The 22,846-nt window shown below is 44.0% G+C and overlaps 1 protein-coding gene and 1 long non-coding RNA gene across 2 annotated transcripts in view; one reads left to right on the top strand and one right to left on the bottom strand.

The window, feature by feature from the left end:
* The window catches only part of SLC40A1 (solute carrier family 40 member 1), a 30,529-nt gene extending 18,452 nt beyond the window's left edge, over positions 1-12,077 (bottom strand). The window contains exons 1-2 of the mRNA XM_075285142.1: positions 11,821-12,077; positions 11,640-11,707 (exon numbers count right to left, since the gene is read on the bottom strand). Coding sequence (XP_075141243.1) covers positions 11,640-11,707; positions 11,821-11,845 — 93 coding nt within the window. The 5' untranslated portion in view covers positions 11,846-12,077. The remainder of the gene's footprint in view (positions 1-11,639; positions 11,708-11,820) is intronic.
* A 7,520-nt stretch (positions 12,078-19,597) lies between these two features.
* Positions 19,598-20,217, top strand: LOC142217020 (uncharacterized). The gene is made up of 3 exons (XR_012717371.1): positions 19,598-19,671; positions 19,824-19,901; positions 20,025-20,217. It is a non-coding gene; the product is annotated as an uncharacterized LOC142217020 (long non-coding RNA).
* Positions 20,218-22,846: the final 2,629 nt, after the last annotated feature.

Genomic DNA, 22,846 nt, shown 5'->3' with positions numbered 1-22,846 from the left:
ATGGTTGTAAATATATTAGCACAGTATCACTGGAAGATGCACAATATGAAGCTGATGTAGCAGAGCTGGATTTGATAGGTGATGAGAATCCCATACTTACATGCTACAGGACCACAAGTCAGCTTGCAATAAACTAACTTTTAGGTCTGTGTTTACATACAGAGGTAACAGACTCCCTGTCTGAGCCCTTATCAGCAAAATCATCAATTACCAGACCGATAACTGAAAGAGCAGGAGATAAACAGCTCAAAAATACAAGCTGCTTCCGGGTCCCGAGCACTCACCTCCCCCTACCCTCCTGAGAGCAGTGAGCTAGGTCACTTGTCCTTGGCGGAGAGATAAGATCATCCCCAGGTCCTGTGGTTATGGAGACGCAGTGTAAACAGTGAAGTGAATAATCTCAGATAGGAGTCAAACAAAGCAGTTTTGCTTAAGAAATGTATTTAGGAAAAGTCTTAAATCCACATAAGCTAGCAGAATAGATAGGATCCTTGAGATGGGAAAACCTCTTTAAATCTCATAGTATACATTTAAATTATCTGGAAAGGAGTTTAAAATCCACCTCTTGCAGGTAACAAGAAACGGAAGTGCCAGGCGATAGCAAGTGTGTAATTTTTATATTTATATATATATTGTATTTAATAGTTTAGATTCATATAATTCTTCTATTAAGAATATACAAAAGCAGAGGTTTGGATGAGGGGAAAGGGGATAAGTACAGTTAGGGTTCATTCACATCTTCTGCATGCAGAAGACGGAAACCTGAAAACGGAGTTCGGGTGCTAGTTTGAACCCAGCGTAAGTCACCAATGGTACTTGAACCAATTCCATTGAACCATTGAGTATAGTGAGCTTTGGTATGTGTAAATAGAAGATAGCATAAGAAATGACAATCTCAGTTAATCAATCTGTTAAAGTGAGTAGCAATATAATAGGACTGAATATCAGGCAATCCAATGCCTGTTACCTCTTTGAGCTTGTAGAGTATAGACCTTAAAAAGTCTGGATAGTTTGCAATTTCAGACAAATTTGGAGAATATGGAATATAGCATGTAAAAAAAAAAACCCTTAGGGATTAGAGATGAGTTTTTAATAAGCCAACTGAATTATGAAATCTGGAGCTCTTCCGAGTATGATGTTTCTGGGGTTGCCACCCACTATGCATTATTATTCTCTGGGGCCAGGATAGGAAAGAGTAACCACTAACCAGCTACGCTGTAGCAGGCTGGTGTAAGCATGATGTAAAACTTGTTGCAGCTGGGTAAGACATGTTAGGCATGTCTGCATGTAAAAGAAGACAGGATGGCTGGAGGGTTTAGCATTTGCTTTTCTTTCTCCTTGTCCCTATTCACACTATAAAGTCCAAATAAGTGTAACTTAATAGCATGTTTATATAGTGTGGGAAGAAAACTGTGTAATAGCATAATCCCATGCCAATGGAATCTCCCTGCAGATGCTGCCTTTGGTTAGATTCATGCCAAGACTCCAGCGCTGCAAAGCAAGAGTACAAAATGCTGAGCCACTACTTTTGGTAATGAAGTGGTTAAACAAGAATGTAGGTGAAAGGTCAGAATGGCTTTAACACAGTACGACAGATATTTGTAAAAAATTTTAAATACTACATGCTATATGGAATTAGATATGGCAGGGCAAACTAATAAAGGGCTATAAACCTGTCAGCGGACAAGTAACTTGTAAAAATAAAAGTCTAGGTTTTGCAGTAAGCAAATTTCTTATCTCTTCTCATGTTTACTTACACAATACAAATGAAAAAGAAACAAGCAACTGTGCTAAGCAGAAAATGCATCCATAACTGTATAGTCATTTCTTGTTAGCGAGAGTAGACACCTTTGTTACCACCGCCACGCCATTCCAACAGGGGACATGGAAGCCAGTTTTGTGATTGGTGCTGTCCCCAATATGATCCTAGGAATCGGACACTTAGATAATGTGGAAATGTTATACATTTTGATTGTTGGAAAACACCTGTAGGCTACGGCCCCACGGGATGATCCGCAGCGCTAAAGCGCTGCAGGAAAAAGCGCATTGCGGTTCTTCCCACAGCGCTTTCAACAGAAAGTTCAAGGAGTTTTCCTCTACAGACTTTCTGTTACAATTATATCTTCAGGGAAGCCTCCAGTCCTCTGACTACACAACTACTACTGACGACGAACTACACCATGCTGAAGTGAACTTAGTGTAATAAAGTAAAAGTCGTCTCAGAAGTAACTAAAAATGGTGGAGCCCCGTGGCAAACTCTTGACATGCCCCCCCCCCCCCCTTGAAGAAATCTTGCATAATTTGCCTTTTGGCTAGGTTTTACATTACAGTCAGCTACATAATGCTATATTCAAGCAAATCTGTAAGACTCTCTGTCTTACTGCTTTTTTTTTCAGCCTCTCCTCCCTTGAACAATCTTTTAAGCTGATTTCTGACTAAATAAAAGTTAAACATTGATTTACTCATAAATCCCCTTATAAGAACGTGCAAAAGAGCTCTGTGTACGTCTATGGGAATATCTGTCCACTCAGCCAAACAGCATTTATGAGGTCATCTACTGATAATGTGCAAGACGATCTGGCATGCTATTGGCATTTCAATTCATGTTAAAGGTGTTCAGTGGTGGTGGAGCTTAGGGCCCTGGGAAGGCTACTAGAATTCCTACACATAAACTTATGTATTTATGGAACTCAACTGCACAGTGGCACTGTCATGCTGAAACAGGAAAGGCCCCTTCCCAAAACTGTTGACCTAAAGCGGGAAATCAAAGATTGTTCAAAAATGTTTGTAATGTTGGAGCTCATGTGGAACACATTTTCACAGTTACAAAGTCCAGACAAGCTGTGTTTGACTTCCTGATTATAAGGTCTATGGTCCTATACAAACACCTGTGTACCGTGTACGCAGCAGTGAACCCAGGGCAAAACTCAGGACAGGTGCAACGTCTGTCTATTTATGGGCCCAGGCTTTCTAGAGTCTGTGGAGGCAAGGCCTTACAGATGTCATCCATGTGCCATTCAACTAAAGCACGGATCATGTCAGCAGGACAATGTGAACATAGCCTAAACGACTGGGCACACGGATTAAACGCGCGCTCATTTTTGCATAATAAACATGTAAAGAATACACATGTTTTTTGACGCGTTTTTGGCGCATTTTTTACACATGTAAAAAAATGTCACTGAAGTCAATGGGAGTCTGATTTTTACACGTGTATTCTTTACACGTGTATTATTCAAAAATAAGTGCGTGTTTACTCCGTGTGCATGGGCCCTTAGGCTTGTGCACAGCTGATTGACCACAATATTTTATTTCCTGAAGTTCAGTACAGTTCTTGTGCTCATGACACTTTCAAAGGCGGTTTAGGTGAATAGTACTACAGCAGATACGACTAAATTAATGTGCAAAGAGTTTTAGCACTTGGTGGACACATTCAGTGTCACAGCATTGTCACCTCAGACTTGGCTAATGGTGTACCAAAAGGCTTCCACTTGGCATTAATGCAGTGTTCCCCCAAAAAGTGGTGTTTACAATCAAATAAACCTCTGACAATCTATCATTAAAAATCCCAGTGTAACAACATTTTTCAGAAGTACACTGACTCCCAAACTTCACATGTGTATTAACCATTTAAACTGAGCGCCGATAATTCTGTGTTACTCACGAATTGTGGATATCCACAAAATGGGGCTCACAGATGAATGTAGGGGGGTGTATGATGTCAGCGAAGAGCACTAGATGCCACAAAGAGGAGAGACAGAGACAGACAGAGCACCCGACGCCACAAGGAGGCTCAGAAGGGGTAACCGAAGGTGAGAATAAATGTTTTTGTTTTTTTGTTTTTTTTTGGGGGGGGGTTGTCACCTCCCTTGGGCCTCCAGAGTATAATAATTTCCCTTCCGCCCTATCCAAAAAGCTCAAACCAAAACAGGAGTTCACATTGTCCAAACACAGGATAAAGTGAATCTTCTAGGGATCGCCAACACATAACACAGAGCCAAAAAATGGGGTTGTACGCAAGAAAGGGCTACACGGTGGTCACATGGCAAGAACTCGTACAGATGTCTTGTGAAATTTTTTTTAATGCATCTCTATTGGGGCAATATCATACAACTTTTTATCCATAGACTTCAATGGTAAAAATCCACAACATACTGTACATTGACCTGCTGTGAATTTGAAATCTGCACACAGGTCACAGTGTGTGGATGAAATTCTGCAAATCCAAACTGGGAATTCGCAGTATATTCATCACAGCAGGACTCAGACTCCTATTTTCATACAGCCTGAGGGGGCATTCACACGATGTAACGCGGCACTGATTCTTGCATGATAACTAGTGTAAGAATCAGCGCTGCAAAACAGAATCCCATTGAGTTCAATGGGTTCCGTTTAACACGCGTAACACATTGAAATCAAGCCTCCCATTGATTTCAATGTGTTACGCGTGATAAACAGAACCCATTGAACTCAATGGGATTCTGTTTTGCAGCGCTGATTCTTACGCGAGTTATCGTGCAAGAATCAGTGCTGCGTTACATCGTGTGAATGCCCCCTGACTTCACAGATGGCTGGGTCAGGGTCATGGTCAGGGAAGCTCCTTTCATTTATGCAAAAGCTGGTGTGACTTCATATGAAATTAAAAATGTGGAAAACTGTAAAACTAATTAATTATGCAATATTGTCTCTCAAGATATAATATAATGATTTACTTTCCCCTACTGTATAAATATTTCAGTTTCATTTACACAAAGTTGTATTCACAAGCCTATACATAAGCTTATTTTCTAAATTTGTTATTTGCTATTTATTGGATTTTTGGAACTTAACTGAACGTGTGGCCACACGTAGTGAACCACAGCTAAAAATAAAATGCTGAATGAAAAAAGCAGGGAAAATACAGCCTAGTGTATTTCACGGCCTTAAGCTGGGTCGCAATTGAAAAATGAAAAAAAAAAATCTCAAGAAAAAATAAACACAGTTTCTGATTTACAGCTGGAACATAAATTTGTTTCACCTGTAAATTTAGAAACCTCACAAAATGCCACAACAAAACTGCATTTATTTATTTCCCATGCAATTGTAACTGTATCACAACTGCACCTTGTGAATGCACCCTCAAAGCTACACCATCCTATACTTTCAACACAGCACATACAAAACTTCACCTTTTACCATCACCAGGCTCCTTTATCACAGCGCCCCAGGGGGTCTTCATAGCAACCCTGGGTGCCACAGCCCCCAGTTGGGAATTGCTGTCATATAGTGTTGAAAAATGAAAGTTGAGTTGTGATGGGGAGTTACATTTAGACAATTTCATAAATCTGACCCTATGTACGCACAAAAAATGACAAGACAAAAATAATCCAAACAATGTAACCAATGCTAGAGTTTTTGTTTTTTTTCTTTTTTTAAAAAAAGTGGGTTATATTGGGAAACCAACAGTTATCACAGTGTAGTCACTGCACTCGATAAGTAGCCTTTCCCATATAAAGTGCAGGGCACCCAAAGTCTCTGTGTTCAGCCTCTTCAGCATGATTCTCTGTCATGTGACTGACTTGCTCTATGTACAAGCAACAGGATGTAACAAAGAGCAGCAGTGCAGGCAGAAGAGGCTGCCAGGGATTTCCAGCACCCCACTGAACAAAGAAACATGGCGATGGAGCCAACATCCATATTAGTAATGCTGCCTATCCAATGCAGTGAATGCGCTTTGTCATGACAACTTTTTATCTCCCCACATACCCCAATTAAAAGGTATATAATAAATGCCATGTCAAAATAGCCTTACCTCCCAGTGGCGTAACTAGAAATGGCGGGGCCCCGTGGCGAACTTTTGACATGGGCCCCCCCCCCAACCGAGACCGACGCCAAAGACCTCAACCGACCTCCTCCTCTGCACTCTATTATGTCCCTTAGTAAGCCCTGCACACAGTATTATGTCCATTAGTGGCCCCTGCACACAGTATTATGTCCCATAGTGGCCCTGCACACAGTATTATACCCCATAATGGCCCCTGCACATAGTATTATCCCCCGTAGTGGCCCCTGCACACTGTATTATGTCCCTTAGTGGCCCCTGCACACAGTATTATGTCCCTTAGTGGCCCCTGCACACAGTATTATGTCCATTAGTGGCCCCTGCATACAGTATTATGTCCCTTAGTGGCCCCTGCACACAGTATTATACCCCATAGTGGCCCCTGCACACAGTATTATGTCTCTTAGTGACCCCTGCACACAGTATTATGTCCCTTAGTGGTCCCTGCACACAGTATCATGTCCCTTAGTGGTCCCTGCACACAGCATAATGTCCCTTAGTGGCCCCCTGCACACAGTATTATCCCCAATAGTGGCCCCTGCCCACAGTATTATCCCCAATAGTGGTCCCTGCACACAGCATTATATCCCACTGTGGACACCCATAAATAATTATTATACTCTGGGGTCTTTTCAGACCCCAGAGTATAATAATCGGAGTCCCGGGAGAATAAAAACATTAAACAAACAGTTGCTTACCTGTCCCCCGACTCCTATGCTGTCGGCCGCCGCTCTCGTCCTTCTTGAATGACGTTGGACGTCACATGACCCGAGAAGCAGGCCGGGTTCATGTGACGTCAGACAAGTAGGACAGAGGCCTGGCAGGATCGTGGATAGGTAAGTAACAGTGTTTATATTCCCTTACCTCTCCCGGTCCGCCGATCATTATACTGGGGGGTCTGCAAAGACCCCTGAGTATAATGATAGTGTTTGTGGGGCCCGCAGTGGCACTTGCCGATCCCGGCCCAGCCAGGATCGGCAAGTGAATAGGGCCCGTAACGGCCTATTAAAAAAAAAAAAAACGCAGCGGTAGTGGCTGTCACCGGGCTCCCTAATGGCACCGGGCCCCCTAATGCCCTGTGGCAGCCGCCTCTGCTGCTTCTGCGGTAGTTACGCCCCTGTTACCTCCAGAATACCATACCTCCATACTTTCAAAGGACAGACAGAGGGACAAAATGTGGGCGGGCCATGACAAATTTAGCACCACCGACTTCTAAATTTACTCCGCCCATTCCCATCCATTTCTCATTGGGTACACCCTGCACCCCCATCTCTCCCTTCACAGTACACCCGAGAACCCACAGTACACCCATGCACCCCACATCTCCCCCACACACAGTACACCCAGGCAACCCATGTCTCTCCCCCACCCACAGTCAACCTTGCACCCCACAGTACACCCTGCACCCCACATCTTCCCCTCACACACATTCCACCCTGCATCCCACAACTCTCCCCTACACACATTCAACCTTGCATCCCACATCCCCCCAGTACACCCTGAACCCCACATCTCCCCCACACACAGTACACACTGCACCCCACATCCCCCACAGTACATCCATGCACCCCACATCTCTCCCCCCACCCACAGTCAACCTTGAACCACACATTCTCCCACAGTACAGCCTGAACGCCACATCTCCTCCCCACACAGTACACGCTGCACCCCAGATCCCCCCACAGTACATCCATGACCCCACATCTCTTCCCCCACCGTCAACCTTGCATCCCACACTCACACAGGTCTCACACAGGTCCTTCTGAGTAGAAGCAAACGAAGATAATCCAGCACTCGGAATCCAACAACAAAAACGGATTAAAACTTCACTTTTATTTATGAAGACATCATTCTTCCATTTAAAAGCTTTGTGCAGGGGTCAAAAGAATAATTGCCAAGTCGCCTCGCTATTCGGCCTGAAGACATTTCCTCCTCCGGACTAGGCCCATTCATTGGACCTAATCCGGAGCAGAGTTTGCGGCTGGATGCCGGTGCAGTGCACCGGATTTCAATCACGGTTACCTGGTTTTTGGATCAGAACCTGAGGCGGCCTCCGCCTCAGGTTCCCATTCAAAAAACCCCATGTGAACTTACCCTAAGGCTGAGTTCACGTGGAGTTTTTTGGTCAGGAATTTGGTCAGGAAAAATCTGCTCAGTAAACTTTGTGTGGCGTTTTTTGAGGCATTTTCTACCTAAAAAAAATCATTGCAAGTCAATGGGAAGCGGAAAATCCGCCTGGCGTTTTTTTGAGGCGTTTATTTGTCAATTCCACAACAAAAAAATGACTCAAAAAACGCTAGCAGTTTTTCTGCCTCCTACGCTAGTGGAAAAAAATTAGAAGCAGATTACATAGGACTGTAAAAAAGGAAAATGGTGAGAAATTTGGTGTGGAATTTCACGCTGAAAAAAAAGCCTCTTGACTTCAATGGGTTCCTTTTTCTGCTAGTCAATGGAGGCTTTTTTTTAAAAAGTCAATGGGAGGCTTTTTTTAGCATTGAAATTCCACACCAAATTCCTCACCTTTTTCCTCTGTGTGAATGCACCCTGTGGGTGCATTCACACTGAGTAAACGCTAGCTTATTTTGTAGAGTGAAATTACACTTGTAAATTTTGCTATCCCATTGACTTCAATGACATTTTACAGGCGTATTTTTACAGGCGTATTTTTTACAGGCGTATTTTTTACAGGCGTATTTTTACACTTGTAAAAAAATATCATTGAAGTCAATGGGATAGCAAAATTTACAAGTGTAATTTTACTCTACAAAATAAGCTAGCGTTTACTCAGTGTGAATGCACCCTAAGGGTGCATTCACACTGAGTAAACGCTAGCTTATTCTGAACGTAAAACACGTTCAGCGTTAACACCATGCTATTTTGCGCTGGCGTTGACCGGCGTTAACGCGGCGTATACGCGGCGCTATGTGCAAAAAACACACAAAAAACGCCTGGCGTTACTCTGTGTGAATACAGCCTAAGGGTGCATTCACACTGAGTAAACGCTAGCTTATTTTGTAAATTTTGCTATCCCATTGACTTCAATGATATTTTTTTACAAGTGTAAAAATACGCCTGTAAAAAATACGCCTGTAAAATGTCATTGAAGTCAATGGGATAGCAAAATTTACAAGTGTAATTTTACTCTACAAAATAAGCTAGCGTTTACTCAGTGTGAATGCACCCTTAGGGAGCTTTCACATGGGGCAAAATGGCTCAGGTTCTGGCACGACTCCGCCCAAATTCCATGCGGGATTGCCGCCAGAATCCACGCAGTTGAAAAGCCTCCCCATAGAACTCTATTGAGAAGTTTTTTAACCGCGCGGATTCTGGCGGCAATCCCGCACAGAATTCATGCTGACACTGCATGAATTCCGCACGGAATGTGAAAGCTCCCTAACATTCATCAAAAACCTAGTGACTGAATTCTTATGCATTTAATTTATTTTGGTCACTTGTATAGCACCAACATATTCTACAACGCTTTACCGACAATATTGGTTATTGTCCCATATAGGGCTCACAGTCTACATTCTCTATGAGTAAGAGTAGCTGCACACGTCTGAGTTTCAGCCATGAAACTTGGTCCGTGTGTTCGTCAGATTTACCGCTTTGAACCTCATGCAGGGAGCGGAACTCCTAGCAGCAGGCCCGCTTTAACCATAGGTCCAATGGTGTACTTGCACCAGTATGGTAACGGGGCCCACATTAGGACAGCCTGCATATGCAGCCCCACTGAGCTGCCCCAGTGGTCCACTCCCTGCTTCACTATTCATCCGCTCTTCCCCTGGAGCTGCAGGCGGGATGTGATGATGTCACTTATATCGCGCCTGCAGGTCCCTGAAGACTCAGGACTCAAGACAGCAGGGTAGAGAGCAGAGAGTATTAGGCTAAGGCCCCACTGGGCGGAAATGCAGCAAAAAAAACGCAGCGTAAAAACCGCAGAGAAAACGCTGCGTTTTCTGTCGCAGAAAAAAAAACGCTCATGTACATGCATTTTTCATCAGAAAATGTACTGTCAGAAAACTGTCTAGCGGCGCCTTCATCTTCTTCTCTGCCTCTTCTTCCTTGTCGCTTTCGCATCTTCATCCAAAAGCACCAACTGCGCATGTCTGTCGGTCACTTTCCTGTGGCCTCTCCCGTTTGGCTATAGGAAAATGACCGACGGACATGCACAGGCTGCGCTTTTGGATAAAGATGCGACAGTGACAAGAAAGAAGAGGTGGAGAAGAAGATGAAGGCGTTCCAACAGTGAGATAACACATTTTCATCCAGTGAATGTCACTATATAAAATCCAAGTTTTTGGCAGCTTTCAGATGGGTATAATAGCGGATGGTGATGGGGCAGGAGCCCACTTATGCAACCTTTGCACTGGGCCCACCAATGTATTAAAATGGCACAGCTTAGCAGTATAATTATCTATGATGCTAGGAGTCCCCGCCTTCCAGCGACATACTGTCCCATACTGTAATTGGTACAGAACAGTAGGTTGCTGGGCGGTAAGGATTCCTACCTTCAAAAATAACTAGGATGCTAGGAGTCCCACTTTCAGCAAGAAGTTGAAGCCGATAAATAATAATAATACATTTTATTTATATGGCGCCAACATATTCTGCAGCACTTTGCAAACTGTAGGGTTCAAGTACAGACAAAAAGATACATTACAAAGTATTAGTCAGTTCATACAATCTATGAGGTAGGAGGTAGCATTGCTTGTACAGTGGAGGCTAACACATGAACTGAGTTTCACAGGGAAACTCGGTCGTGATCGTCTTTAGAATGTGGGAGGAAAGCCACACAAACATGGGAAAAACATATAAACTCCTTGCGGATGTTGTCCTTGGTCAGATTGAAACCTAGGACTCCAACATTGAAAGATGGAGTCAGTAACTTTTTTTTTTCTTGAACTCCGACAAAATTGGTTCTGACTCCAACTATATGACTGACTCCATAACCCTGGTTTTATAAAGCATTTTTCAAGTACCGTAGAGAAGCCTACAGGTAAATTGCTGAGAAAAATGGCATAACTAAATTATATTTGACAATAATATCACAGCTTCAAAATACTCAAAATAAGGCCCTCAAGTGTTACAAAAATGAGTTTTTGAAGCGCAGTACATAGACATTACAAAAAAAAGCATGTAAAAAAAAACCCTATACAAAATAGAGCATGTGAAACCACCATTTGTGTACAATGTATACAATGTTTCCATTACATATTAAGTGTACAATAGTAGATACGGCGCTTGCTGAAGTCTGCATGCACAAACATCTATTGGGGCACACAAGATCAGCAAAATAAGGCCTCATCCACACCTGCGTTCGGGTTTCCATTCGAAGAGTCCACTTGGGGACCCCCCGAACGGAAACCTATACACATTAAAAAGACTATAATGGGGTCTGTGTGGTTTCCGCTGGGTTTCCACACGAAAGATGCAGAGAGAAAATGCTCATCTCTTTTTAATGTGTATAGGTTTCTGTTCGGGGGTTCCCCAAGCGGACTCCCTGAATGGAAACCCGAACACAGATGTGAGTAGGGCCTAAGAGAATATTGTAAAAAGAATTTGTTGAATTATGCTGATCAGACAAAAAGAAAGAAACAGATGACAGCTGGTGTGACAGGACAAGCTGAGATACTTTTTCTGGTATAATGAAGGGAAGCCAATGTTCACCTTTCACCCCTCATGTTATTCAAGACTGTCGTCCTTAAACAATGTAAGAACCTATTGCAGATGCCCCAAGAAATAGTATATATAATACAGGATTCTATTAAGCATACAGTGAAAGTTTCCACATAAATAAATCTGAAGTTTTACTTACCCAAGTGGACAAAGAGTGGCCAAGGTACATGAGAAATTTTGCAGAGGTTAAATAGTTGACACATGATCCTAGAAGAGATGGATTTGCTGTTAAGATCAGTAGGTCAGCTGCAGCCATTCATAAGCAAACGTAAGTAAGTGACAGATCGGATCCCACAGTAACCCCACTGACTGCCACTCACCACAACATCCCGCAGACTTTGTCATGATGCTGTCAAGGAATAAATGCGATCGATTCAGGTGACAAGACGTAAAATAAAATGGATACAAGAATCGAATTCCCTTTTTCTTTCTTTCCAAACTTAGCTATCACTGTAGCTGAAGTTGGAAAGCGATGGCCTTATAGAGAGTCTGGAAAGAAAGGAACCCGGCGAACTGGTGCGCCCCTAGTCCCCTCCTGACGTCCCCTACAGAGCCCTAGATTGTGATCTCCGCTGCTATGTTTACACCTTTCCCGTCTAGTCTTTTATAGGATCTCTCAGCCCTACAAAGGACTGCTTGCACACGGCGAGAGTCGCATCCTATCGGATTGTACAGATTTGCATACGACCGCCTTCTGTGGACTGCCCATTTTTGCAGGCAGAATACGAGCTGTATTGTGTGCAAAACATTGAAGTAGTCATGTGACTACAGGAGACGAAGGGGTCTTTAAATTGCCTAGTGGGCTAAAGGACCTCTGATGATGTCATGACCATGTGATCAGCATCCTGAGAGAGTACAGCAGTTTGGAATGTACAGGACAGTGTGGTGTTCTATAGGGGAGAGGAGCTGAGACTGGTGCAAGGTAATGAAAAGAAGAGGGTACAGTTTGTGTCACCAAGACGGGAAATGGGGGTACAGGCTGCTCAAACAGTGTGATAGTGTCACAACAGTTGTCATGTTCTCCGGTTTTGTTGTTATTTCTGTTGTGCAGTTGCATGTTCTGCAACAGTGAGATATTAGTGATGGGAATAGAGCAAGTTGGTGCATAGTCATTCATTCCTACCAACTGTCCTGGATTCTGGGTCCTGTCCCACTGTCCCGGGTTGGCAGGAGGTATGTGCTGCTCCTTACTTCACTATTCTGCCCCTCTAGATTTTTTCCCACTACAGTGTTCACCGTAGGGGAAAAATATTTTTATGAGCTTGTGGATGTGGGGGTTCAGACACAGGGATACCTAAGGGTATGTTCACACGGCGGCATTCCGCGTGTGAACACTCCCGCGTGGCTAGCTGCGACAGGATGCTGGTGCAGTGCACCGGCATCCTGTTACGGCATTCCACTCCATATTAGGCCAAAAGAATGGGCCTAATCGGAAGGGAGCCTCGCACCGCGGACGCCGCAGCTGAGTCATCCACGGAATCCACAGCAAGATAGAGCAGCTCGTTTCTTTTTTCGGTACTAGCTAGCAGAAAAAAGAAGCGAGCGGCTCCCATTGAAGTCAATGGGAGCCGTTTTTTTATGCGGATTTTGAGATGGATTCCAAATCCGCTCCAAAAAACTCCATGTGGACATACCCTTATGTGTATGTGATTCACAGCAAAAAATTTTTACATGCATTCTAGGTAGAGCGGGGTGATTTGAAATTTTATTTTAATATATACCGTGTTTCTCAGAAAATAAGACAGTGTCTTCTATTATCTCTTTCTCCAAAAAAAGGGCTGGGGCTTATTTTCAGGATAGGTCTTATTTTTCAGGCACCTGAGCCTAAAAAATAACCCTAACTCACATTCACGACTGAAGGTACAGGGTCAGAGGGTCTTAAAGAGGACCTTTCATCAGATCGGGCACATGCAGTTTTATATACTGCTGGAAAGCTGACAGTGCGCTGAATTCCCGATCTGTGCCCGGTGTAAAGCGCTATCGGTCCCAGTACCGTAGGGCTTTACAGTCAGAAGGGCGTTTCTGACACTTAGCCAGGGATGCCCTTCTGCCCAGCAGCGCCTGTCGCGCTGTACTGTGGAGCGGAGAGGAACTCCTCCTCCCATTATTTTGACAATACGCTTGTCAGTTGTAAAGCACCCCAACATGAAGTCATCCATGTGTGCCAGAGTGTTAGTTGGCATGACTCTTCTGGCCCCATCGAAAAGTTCAATCTCCTTTCCTCCTCATCCTCCCTTTCTACCCATCCGCGCTGCAACAATGGGACGATTCGAAGTTGCCTGGTAGCCTCCTGTATCACCACCACATCATCTGACAGGTCACATCATCCTCCTCTTCCTCCATTAAATGCTGTGAAGCGGACAGATGTGTGGACCTACTCTCCAGCTGTGACGGATCGGATGCTATCCCTGACTCCTCTGTGTGATCTGAGTTATCCCTGATGTCAATGAGGGATTCTCGCAGCACACACAAGAGCGGGATTGTAAGGCTCACCATCGCATCTTCAGAGCTCACCCTCTTTGTGGACTCCTCAAACATGCTTAGTATGTCACAAAGGTCTCCTATTCATGGCCACTCATGGCTGAAAAACTGAGGCAGCTGACTTTGTGGCACCCTAGGGTTTTGTAGATTGTATTCCATCAAAGGTCTCTGCTGCTCAACCACTCTGCTCAACATCTGATAAGTTGCGTTCCACCGTGTGGGGACGTCGCACAAAAAACGGTGTTCTGGCAGATGCAGGCGTTGCTGGAGTGTTTTTAGGCTAGCAGCGGCTACTGTCGACTTGCGAAAGTGGGCGCACATGCACCGCACTTTCACCAGTAGCTGCGGCACATTTGGGTAGCTCTTTAAAAAACGTTGCACCATTAGGTTAAAGACGTGGGCCAGGCATGGAACATGTTGGAGGCCGGCAAGCTTCAGAGCTGCTACCAGGTTCCGGCCATTATCACAAACGACCATGCCTGGGCCCAGGTGCAGCGGCTCAAACCATATTGCTGTCTCATCGAGGAGGGCATCCCTCACCTCGGAGGCAGTGTGCTGTCTGTCCTCCAAGCTGATGAGCTTCAGCACGGCCTGTTGACACCAGTGCTGCAACGTTTCCAGCTCGTAGCTGGGGTCAATCTGACAGCGGCGGAGGAGAAGGAGGCAGTGGAGGAGGGTGTTGTTCCCGTGTCCCTGCCAGGAATGTTAGGCGGGGAGACAAGGTAGATCGGCCCAGTTTGGGAAGCAGTCCCAACCTCAACTACATTCACCCAGTGTGCCGTCAGTGAAATGTAGCGCCCCTGTCCGCATGCACTTGTCCACGCGTCGGTGGTCAAGTGGACCTTTGTGCAAAACACGGAACTAAGGGCCCGTCTGATGTTGAGTGACACGTGCTGGTGCAAGGCGGGGACTGCACACCGGGAGAAGTATTGACGGCTAGGGACAGCATAGCAAGGTGCCGCACTTGCCATCAGGTCCAGGAAGGCCGGAGTTTCAACAAGCCAGAACGCCACCATCTCCTGGGCCAGCAGTTTAGCGATGTTGGCGGTCAAGGCTTGCGCGTGTGGGTGGTTAGTGGTGTATTTTTGCTGGCGCTCAAATGTCTGAGAGATGGTGGGTTGGTGGAAAGAAGCGCATGATGGTGCAGGAGAAGGAGATAAGACAGGAACAGGGGAGGATGAGAGAGAAGTTAACAAAGTGGCGGAGCCAGATGATGGGGTGTCCTGGCTCGTCCTCTGGACTGCATCGCCAGCACTGTGAACAGTGGGAGAGGCAGTGGTGTCAACGGCGGGCGACGTTTGTCCTGCGGTTGCTCTCTGCCACTGACTCCAGTGCTTTGATTCCAAATGATGGCGCATTGAAGGTTGCTCTTTTCAGAGCCCCTACTCAGTTTCGAGAGGCAAATTGTGCAAACCACACTATACTATATCCGTGCATTCCTTGAAAAAACTCCACACCTTCGAGAAACGTGCCCTCGAGGCGGGAGTTTTTCTGGGCTGGGTAAAAAAGGGAACATCTTGGGACATTCCGGGTGTGGGCTGGCTTCGGTGAAGCAGCTGACATCTGCCTCTGGACATGCCTCTGCCTCTAGCTACCCTTTTTGGTGCTGCACCTGCCTCAACATCGACACTACTTTCCCCGTTTGACATCCCCCCTGTCCAGGTTGGGTCAGTGTCCTCTTCGTTCAGCACCTCCTCTTCCAACTTTTCTCTCACCTCCTCCTCCCGCACAACGCTCATGGCAACTGGCTGCCCTGTCGGTAACTGTGTCTCATCATCGTCGATGAGGGTGGGTTGCTGGTCATCCACCACCAAATCGACAGGAGATGGAGGAGGCTCCAGTGTTTGAGCATCTGGACACAGAAACTCGTCTGGTAGCTCCGTGGCATCGGGAAATGGAGGGGCAGGTTGAGGGACAGTGAAAGGACCGGAGAACAGCTCCTGGGAGCTGGGAAAGTTGGGGTTATTGTTCTGGGAAGATTGGGCATTTTGGGAGGAAGGAGGACTAGACTGTTGGGTAGGAGGAGGAGATGAGGTAGAGGCTGACTGGCTGGTGGACAATGTACTGTAAGCATTATCCGACAGCCATTGCAAGACCTGTTCCTGGTTCTCGGGCCTAGTAAGGTTTGTACCCTGCAGCCTACTTAATGTGGCAAGCAACCCTGGGACTGTGGAGAAGCGCAATGCTTGCTGCCCCACAGGAGTAGGCACGGGACGCCCTGTGGCTTCACCGCTAACTTGCTCCCCAGAAGCATTCCCCTGACCTCGCCCACGGCCTCGTCCACGTCCCTTCCCGTAAGCCTTGCGCATTTTAAAATGGTTTGCTGGCTTAAACACAGTCACAACCTGGGTGTATATGCCAATAGTAAGAAATTAAGTTGGTATGCAGGCCCCAATATATTTGGGGAATTAACACTCAGAACCTGGGTGTATATGCCAATAGCAAGAAATTAAGGTGGTATGCAGGCCCCCAATTTATTTGGGGAATTAACACTCAGAACCTGGGTGTATATGCCAATAGCAAGAAATTAAGGTGGTATGCAGGCCCCAATTTATTTGGGGAATTAACACTCTGAACCTGGGTGTATATGCCAATAGCAAGAAATGAAGGTGGTATGCAGGCCTCAATTTATTTAGGGAATTAACACTCTGAACCTGGGTGTATACGCCAATAGCACGAAATGAAGGTGGTATGCAGGCCCCAATTTATTTGGGGAATTAACACTCTGAACCTGGGTGTATATGCCAATAGCAAGAAATGAAGGTGGATCTGCAGGCCCCAATTTATTTGGGGAATTAACACTCTGAACCTGGGTGTATATGCCAATAGCAAGAAATGAAGGTGATATGCAGGCCCCAATTTATTTGGGGAATTAACACTCTGAACCTGGGTGTATACGCCAATAGCAAAAAATTAAGATGATATGCAGGCCCCAATTTATTTGGGGAATTAACACTCACAACCTGGGTGTATATGCCAATAGCACGAAATGAAGGTGATATGCAGGCCCCAATATATTTGGGGAATTAACACTCAGAACCTGGGTGTATATGCCAATAGCAAGAAATTAAGGTGGTATGCGGGCCCCAATATATTTGGGGAATTGACACTCAGAACCTGAGTGTATATGCCAATAGCAAGAAATTAAGGGTGTATGTTGCCCCAATTTTATTCTTGGGGGATTACACACCGTGTATTCCAGTTAGTTCCAGGGGTGGGGGTGCACACTGTTGGAACGTGGATTGGGGGTATATGGGAATACACTTTCAGTGTATCCCACTTAGTATCATCCACACCGCGGAAAGATGGGTTGCGCGGATACAGCCTGTCAATCCCACGTTAGTGAGATAGACACTGACAAGCTTCTCCCTTGAATGTAGCTCTTAAAAGAGCTGTTGGTTTTCTTCTCCTTCCTATCCCTGCCTAGCTGAATCTAATACCCATCTCTATCCGCAGACCTCCGTCTGTGACCAAGTGAAAGGTCAGAATGACGCAAAGCTGGGCGGCGCTGTTCTTATCAATCAGAGGTCACATGTTTTCGGCAGCCAATGGCATTTTTCAATTTTTTTTCAAGGTCCCTGTTGTTGTCTTTCCTGTCCCACCTCCCCTGCGCTGTTATTGGAGCAAAAAAAATTACTATGTACAGTATATATTCCATTACTATGTACAGTATTTACTCCATTACTATGTACAGTATATATGCCATTACTATGTACAGTATATACTCCATTACTATGTACAGTATATACTCCATTACTATGTACACTATATACTCCATTACTATGTACACTATATACTCCATTACTGTGTACAATATATACTCCATTACTATGTATAGTATATACTCCATTACTATGTACAGTATATACTCCATTACTATGTACAATATATATTCCATTACTATATACATTCCTAGACTACAAGTTATGTAAATGAGGGCATTATGTCACACCAGAGGTCAACATTCCAGAGCCCTGTGATGTCATCAGTGTGACATCTATAACAGAATCTGCAAAGATATTCTTCAGTCATTATTGGTGAAAATTATTGGTGACTTTGCGACAAAATGGACTTGAATGAGTTTATGGATGAATCTTTGGGAGTTGGGGATATTGGTAAGTAAAGAAATATAGATTGACAGATAGAAGAAACATGTCTTGTAGCTCCATTGGCCCAATGTAAAATCTGTAACAGGGCCACCACCGACCATGTACCATTTATAATATTAGCGCCTTCTTAGGGAGGGGGCTCTAAGAACCTATAAGGTCTGAGCGATGACTGCTACTTCTACACCCCTATCACTACCCCCTTGATATATAGAATTACTTCCTTTCTACAGGCTGAGTATATATATATATATATATATATATATATATATATATATATATATATATATATATATTTATATATCCTTATTAAATATTGTTGTCAGCCCATAAACCCCTGCAGATAAGCCCTATATAAGCTGGAAGTACAGCATTGTATAGAATAATGATGGATCTCATGTATTGTTGTATAGTTAGTAATACAATCAGTAAAATGCTGGACCTCATAATATCAATCTATAGGCTGCAGCAGGGTCCCTGGACGGGGCTTAGAGACTTGGGCTGGTGACCCTATATTTTAGAATAACTGCCCCATAAGTCTAGCTTCACCCATAAATGTTACATTGAGAAATGGTTGTGAAATAAAGAAATAATCCCATAAAGAAGTACGGTATAAATAGCAGAACATTCCTGTGTGACCCTTACATGTGATATAGTGAAAAACAGTGCGGAGCTGCATGTACAATGGGAAGGAGGTAGGGGTCTGTGCTTGTATTACTTCTTATTGAGCTCAGAACCAGAAAAGTCATGGAAATGGTGTAAATTTTACTATTATGTAAATCTGTAAAATTCAAAACAGGTTATCTGAGTAAATCAGTAGAATCTGACAGAACATTCTAGAATTCTACATTGTAGACCTTTATGATGTCATCAGAATATGGTGGATAATGAGGGGTGGGGCAGCAGCAATAAGAAAATGATATTTTACTACTGATTTATACTGACAATAAACAAAGTATAAAGATTAATATATCAGGGAAATAGCACATGACAACCTCATTACATATGAGAAAGATACAATGAGACCTGGCTTACATGTAGCAGATCCTTCCCTGTAGTCAGTGACTAATAATAATAATAACCACCATTGTCTCCTCCTGATGTTCAATCACCTATGATTGTTTTATGCTTTCTCTGCAGGGATCTCTGTGGTCAGAGAGGGAGAGGACAGAGTGGTGGGAGAGCGTGGTGGTAAGTATCATTTATAAGACAAATGTGACATTACACTCACATAGAACTTAGGCTCCATTCACACTACGATCATGATATCACTATACAATAAAAACCATGAGAATGTAACTGATCCTTTTTCAAAGACATTAAAACAGAACAGATCCCATTGACTACAACAGGTCCAGAGTGTTTGAAAATGTGAAATATAGTACATGATATAATGACTTATAAATCATCTACTGATAGTAACTTACATGACAGTCGCTCTATCAATGATCAGAACTGTAGTAATATTTGTTATCATATCTTATCACTTTGTAGATTATCACATCTTCGTAATTGAAGTAGTGAATGAGGCCATATTTAACCGTGCCGAACAGGAGAGGAGGAGGAGGAGAAGGCGGTATGAGGGTAAGTCATCATTATAGTCTGCTATCAGAAACTTAAGATGAGCAACTCTCACTTTTCAGTCTCCTGAACTCTAGTCAGAATTTCTAGAATAGATTTTCATGTGCGAGATTTAGTGAAATGTTGTAAATAAAAGTTCTTATTGTTTGTTTTAGAACAACGAGAAAACGCACGAAGGGAGATCCAACAACTGGAGGCCGAGCTGCAGGCCCAGAAGTCCGCTGGAGGCCCTGGTAAGTAGTAAATACTCTGTGTGAGAAATCTATATGCTTTGTCCTTTGCTCTTATACGTAGTGTATCATAGTATATTACAGTATATATGTATATACTCATTGTGAATCTGTGTCATTTTGCAGATCTTCCAACAACATCTGGAAAGAGAGGACGGGCTGAGGAAGGCGAAACTCCTGGGCAAAGCCAAAAGAAAAAAAGAAAAAAAAGAAAATCCTAAAAAAAAGAACCCCCCCTCCCCCGGCGTTCGTTCCCTGATCCCTGGTCATTTCTTGTTCTCCCCCTTCCCCTTCCTTCCTGGCCCCCCTTGCCTTGTCATTCCTGTGTTCAATCCATTCCTTCAATAAAATTAAAAAAAAAAAAAGTAAAAAGTCTCAAGTCTGGGAACTTTAAATAATAGTGAACAGTTTACCAATATTCCACCAACACTATAAACCCACACAAAACCACAACCAAACCTTTTACAGACCACCAGGACATTTTCTGGGGTGATTGGGTTCAGTCCAGATCTGCTGGACATATACAGTACAATATTCATGATCTACCATATCACTAAGTATGGGCTCATATCTGTGTCGAAGTCTCCATTTGGAGATTCTGTCATAGTGACTGTCAAAAATTGGAAGACAAAAAAATGTTGCAAGTCTTGCTTTTCCTCAGGGGCAGCATCCCAGGGTGCTATTTCTCCATTTGTCTATTGTGGCTCTGGGTTATGTTGGTATGTGCCATCCTAATGTTATACTAGCCTGTGCCCACAACTTCGTCTGCGGGTTGTTGGAGTTGGTGACCTACCTATATTCAGCAAATTGCTGCGGTCAATGTTTTGCCTGTTTCTGCAGCTCTTAAGCTGTTATGCTGCTGAACTTGTTCCTCGCACCGTGCCTGTGTTCGTTCCGGCATCTCAGTAGCTCGCTGGGAAGCCATATGATGAGTGTGTTGTTGGCGTCGATGATCTCCCTCAGCTCCGCTTGAGGAGAACTCTGTGACTTTTTGCTTCCTTCATAGCTCTCATTGTTTTAGACAAATTTTCTTTTTCCAGGCATGTTTAAAATTGACAAACTGCCAATTTGGATTAAAGGTGTTTGCCCATATTAGTTAGTCTGCACTGCCTGGAGCAGATCAGATAATATATAAATGCATGTACACAATCCACTGAGGGTTAGCGTGTGTTTACACAGAGAGATAACAGCCCTGGGACCTGAGCTAAGCTGCTGTGAAAGCAGTATAATATAGTATGTGAACCTAAATTCATAACAGTCGTGAAGCCATGTCATTTACCGGGATAAAAAGTAGCCTATGTTTTAATCGAGGTTACAATCTATCTATATGCCAAATTTCATTCAAATCCCTTCAGCCATTTTTGTGTGATTGAGGAACAAACACACAAACATCCAAACACACAAACATCCAAACACACAAACTTTTTATAATATTAGTAGGATAGGATTAGTAGGATTGCTTACCGGACATGAACTTCAGAAGACGCCTCCAGTAAATCTCCGTCTATATTCCATGTATGAACATCTTCACTAAACCCTGTATGTACTTCTCCATTGTATTCAGATAAGGCATTACCATAGTGGCTCAGGTTCTGCGGGCAGAGCTTCACTTCTTTAACCATGTGAGTTTCAACAAAAGGATAGTCAAACTAGAGAATAAAAAGTGTTTAGTGTGAAACTTTACTGAGGACTCGTCCCCACTCATGACATGGCTGTTTTAGTAAATACTTGCATTCCCCATGACCTAACATCTTTTCTTCTAAGGGTGGGTTCACATCTGCGTCCGGTCTCCGGTTTAGCCAATCCGGATGGTTTCCGTCTTCTGCCCCGCGAAACTGGACAGGAGACTGGAATGGGTTTGCAGAAGTGACCACCGATATACGTCTACTGCCTGTCTGCGAGGAAACAGGTTTTTTTTTGTTTTTTTTTAGCCGGACACAAAGTCGGACATGGGTTTGAAAGCTGACCGCCGGGTTTCCGTCTCCTGTCCAGTTTTGCGGGGCAGAAGAGACCAGGCGCAGATGTGAACTCATCCTAACTCTGTATTGTGCTTGTTCCCGTTATCCTTCCTAAAAAAATGTTTCAAAAAGTTGACATCCGGGTGTTACAATTCCCTTTTCAAAGGGCAGTGTCCCTACATAACACTTATTGGACAGTGTCAATCAGTATACAAAAACATCCTTTATACGGCAAAATACAGAGTACCCAGAAATGATGCTTTAAAAGTGTAACCTCATAAAAAATACCAGTATTTCCTAAAGCAGACCTGTCATGAGAACTGACAGTTTTTAAAACACTTTCTTTTTACCATTACATTATATCTATAACTAGCATTACCTGCGACTTCGTCCTTGCCCCCCCCCCCCCCCCCCCCGTGTGCCCCACCTGCAGTGCCGCCCTAGTCCACAAACTTTCACATTTATAACATTAGTAGGATAGTATTACAGTATATACAGAGCTGTGGTGGCACAAGGTACTAATAAAGACATCTACAGTACTTGCTGTAACCTTCTAGTATGGTATATACCCATTCTATTATAAGGTATATACTCCGCTTCCTGTCTAGCCTCTTCAGTAGTGGAATGGATTAAAATGGACTAAGCTGCATTAAAGTGATTGGCGACAACCAGTGGCGTAACTAGGAATGTCGGGGCCCCGTGGCGAACTTTTGACATGGGCCCCCCAACCGACACCGACGCTGAAGACCTCGACTGACCCCCTCCTACGCATTTCTGCACGTTCTATTATGCCCCATAGTGGCCCCTTAACACAGTATTATGTCCCTTAGTGGCCCCTACACACAGTATTATCCCCCATAGTGGCCCCTGCACACAGTATTATATCCCTTAGTGGCCCCTGCACACAGTATTATGTCCCACTGTGGACACCCATAAACAATTATTATACTCTAGTATACTCTAGAGTATAATAATCGGAGACCCGGGGGA

Source organism: Leptodactylus fuscus, chromosome 8 (genome assembly GCF_031893055.1).
Source record: "Leptodactylus fuscus isolate aLepFus1 chromosome 8, aLepFus1.hap2, whole genome shotgun sequence".
Classification (NCBI taxonomy): Eukaryota; Metazoa; Chordata; class Amphibia; order Anura; family Leptodactylidae; genus Leptodactylus; species Leptodactylus fuscus.
Note: the sequence above shows the minus strand (reverse complement) of the source record. Positions and strands in the feature narration are given on the sequence as shown.